Source organism: Amphimedon queenslandica, unplaced genomic scaffold (assembly GCF_000090795.2).
Source record: "Amphimedon queenslandica unplaced genomic scaffold, v1.1 AMPQUscaffold_10016_Cont17683, whole genome shotgun sequence".
Lineage (NCBI taxonomy): Eukaryota > Metazoa > Porifera > Demospongiae > Haplosclerida > Niphatidae > Amphimedon > Amphimedon queenslandica.
In genome coordinates this window covers 1,496-4,935 of record NW_003549713.1, presented here as the reverse complement: position 1 = coordinate 4,935, position 3,440 = coordinate 1,496, and the positions used below count along the sequence as shown (strand labels likewise).

Below are 3,440 nucleotides of genomic sequence, written 5' to 3'. Positions count from 1 at the left end.
TATAGACAGGAGAAAGACACTTCCAGCTCCCCAAGAGAACGAGCTAGTTCAAGGTGCTGGACGCACGAGTGAAGAAGTCTGTGGAAGAGATAATAACGAAATATCTCTTCACTGTTGCTATTCCGGTTTCGACCAGCCAACAACAATGTGGTTATTTATAGCAGAGGGTAGCACAGAAGCTGTTCCTATAAATGCTAGTGATCCTAATATAATGATTAGTGATGATGGGATGAACTCTGTATTGATGATCAATCCTTTTGAGGAGGCTTATGCTGGTACTTATCGCTGCAACACAACCAACATTGCCGGGACTGATGCTGGAGATGTCAATGTAGTATGTAAGTGAACTGTCCAATGTCCTTATTTCCTCATTAATATTGCATGAATTAGAGATTTCTTTTAGAATTATTATATTTAGTTGTGTTACCTTAAACCATGAAATTTGTGCGGTAGAAAATGTTTATATTTTAAAATCATGCTAATTTAATTTTTACTAAATAAGACTGTTTCATGTATTATTAAATGTGGCACATCATTATATGGGTGATCTCATTTTTGCAAAATTCTAATTCAGTAAAATTAAAATTACAATAAAGATTTCCAGATAGACAGTATTCTATGCTGATACAAATTAAGCACAATTCAATGCTGCTATATTGCAATGCACATTTGATTTATACATAATTATGTTCTAGAGTATATCTTCATACTATAGCAAAGTATTATGCATATAGTCTCATACATGTATAAATTTGTATAGATAAGCCCCCAGAAGAGAAGGAATGGCTAGTTTCTACGTGGAGTAAAGTAAATCTTCATCTCATAATCATAATCATTATTATCTGTTATTAAGTGTTTCCCAAATTGTCACCATGGGGTAAGGAACAGGACCGTTGTATGTGTGACTGTTTCTAATCATATGGTGATGGATGGGTGTACTCCTCCTCCACCTCCTTCAGAAGAGCAATGCACTGAAAGGGGACCATGCACTGAATGGGTGCCAGGGAATTGGTCAGTGGTAAGTAAAAGCAATAAATAAATTACTAGCTGTTATAAAAATTGTCATGCCATGCTACCATTAAAAAATATGCCCAATTTTTGGTGTTCAAAATACTAAAAATCACAGCATAAGGATATCAATATGAAAATGTAATTAAAATTGGGTGATTTTGGGGCCATTTTTTTGGAAAAAAAACATGGGCTATAGCCTTGGGCATTTTTTAATTTTGGCCAATTTAAAAAATGGTTGAAATCAGCTAACACTTTCTACACAACATAAGAACATCAATATGTATCAGAAAATATAATAAAAATTTGGGGTCATTTTGAAGCCATTTTTTAGAAAAAAATCATTGGCTATTATAGTATAGAACATTTTTCAGATTTTGGCCGATTTTAAAAAATAGCTATAACTTTTAAAATTGCAGTCAAAATTATGAATCAGCTTAAATTTTCTACACAGCATAAGGACATTGATATGAATCAGAAAATGTAATAGAAATTGTAGTGATTTTGGAGCTAAATTCTGATATGTTCATAATCATAGTCATTTTAAGTTTTTGATACATATTAATTTGTTAGTGTAGCATAAGCATAAATATTATCTATAGCATAAGGGAATCAGTGATTTTGTTTCTTTTACATAAAGGTAGGAAGTGCTGTCATCTTTATTTTAGATTCAGCCATTCATTATAATTATGTGCATATTTGTATTGCACTCTATAATAGTGTACAAAAACTTGTGGAATCGGCTATCAAGTTCGTAGAGTCACTTGTAGAGCTACATATGATAATACCATTGAACTGAACGATTCAGAATGTTTGACTGCACGCCCACCTGTATTCCGCTACTGTAACATACATGACTGCCGTAAGTAACACAGGTAATTTTTATTAATATTTTTGTTGCTATACATAGCTTGTATCGAGCCGGCATATTGCAGTTACTATGTTGGTACTGAAATGTGCTGGAGAACTGAGGTGCAAAGAGACTGTTGGTGTACCTGTGGGCCAGCTCCTTGATGCAAACATGTCATTGATAACCAATTATTAATAACTGAAATGATTATTATTAAATTTTAATAAACTTAAAAGGGCTTTAAAAAACTCTATATAGCCTAAACCTGCAAGTGCTGCAAAGTTCCTCGATGCTGCAAGTTTAAAACTAAATTTGTTGTGACTTTTACTAGAAACAGGAGGTGAAGCATGAAAAGTTTTGTCTTGCTTGCCTCAGCACTAGTAAGCATAGTACTGTACTCAAAAATAATGATTAATGCTGGTTTTGATTGGAGCAGGTTGCAGTGATTAGTATATCTTATGGTCAGGACTACAACTACACAGAAAGATATAACTGGAATGGCACACTAAGTATTCCTGTGGATGGAAGACAGGCCATTGAAAGTAATTAATGATAGCATTTATAATGTGGTTTATGTATAATAACATCACACCACTATGCTAGCTGAGACCATGCAGCTAGACCCAACCTTTTTGTCATGACCTTTTGCTTTAATTTTATGATTACATGTTTTGTGAAAGTTCTTTAGTATTTGTGACCATAATTGACAAAAGGTACCTTATGGCGGGTAGTGAAATTTGTCTTTCTAGCCTAAGAAATCCAACTTCCTGAGCCCCATTCATCATAAAATTACTCAACAGGATGCAAAAAGTTACCATGAAACTTTTAGAAACAATGATTGTCTAACAAATCACTCACAGGTTGATATTTTCCATTATAACGATCAATTTTAAAATCCGCCATAAGGGCCCTTTTGTCAATTATGGTCACATTTGGTTTGTGATAATCAGTTTCTTGCATTGTGTAGGTGGTAGAATTTATGTTCAGCTTCCAAACAGCTCCACTCCAATTGATATTAGAATACGTGAGAATGTTAGTGTGACTTTGGATTGTGGCCATTTGGTAAGACCAAGTCTTGAAAGACGCAGTTTGAATGCATTATGGAAGTCGAGAAGAAGGAACTTTGATGGTGATCTGCATGGAATCTAATTTTAGTTGTCTCACTTTCATACCAGGGACCCCTAGGTATAGTGCTGTATTTTTAATTGTATTTATACTTAGAAATTCCTGTAGTAATGGTATTGAAATTTTTTATAAAAATAATGACAGTTTACGTGTTGCTAATCCAACACTAGCTTCAAGAATTGAGAAATCAAATGTTGGAGAATTCAGTTGTGAATATGATGATTACAATATTTATAAAGCTGATATTAATATAATAGGTATATAATTAGATCTATGTTTAGATTTTAATAATTTTTTAGGTTTCCCACCAGTGATCAATCGTGCTGGAATGCTTCCTTCAAATTCAATAAGAATAGGAACCAAAATTTGCATTTCACAATCACCAGTATTTGAGGTCAGAGTGGTATGTGCTCAGATTGGAAGCATTAATCCTGAGCCAGTTTCATCTTACACATTT

The 3,440-nt window shown here is 33.6% G+C and overlaps 1 protein-coding gene across 1 annotated transcript; it reads left to right on the top strand.

Moving 5' to 3' along the window:
* Positions 1-9: 9 nt before the first annotated feature.
* Positions 10-2,129, top strand: LOC109590441 (papilin-like). The gene is made up of 5 exons (XM_020006363.1): positions 10-338; positions 761-807; positions 854-1,018; positions 1,729-1,870; positions 1,919-2,129. Exons 1-5 carry the CDS (start codon positions 146-148, stop codon positions 2,020-2,022), a joined length of 651 nt encoding a protein of 216 aa, XP_019861922.1. The 5' UTR covers positions 10-145; the 3' UTR covers positions 2,023-2,129.
* The last annotated feature ends 1,311 nt before the right edge of the window (positions 2,130-3,440 follow it).

What these genes read in the sequence shown, in the direction of transcription:
- LOC109590441 (XM_020006363.1), top strand. Translation starts at nt 146, where the DNA reads ATGTGGTTATTTATAGCAGAGGGTAGCACAGAAGCTGTTCCTATAAAT. An exon ending in TGGAGATGTCAATGTAGTAT is followed by an intron (nt 339 to 760) that starts GTAAGTGAACTG and finishes AAATTTGTATAG; the next exon opens with ATAAGCCCCCAGAAGAGAAG. An exon ending in TGCCAGGGAATTGGTCAGTG is followed by an intron (nt 1,019 to 1,728) that starts GTAAGTAAAAGC and finishes ACTCTATAATAG; the next exon opens with TGTACAAAAACTTGTGGAAT.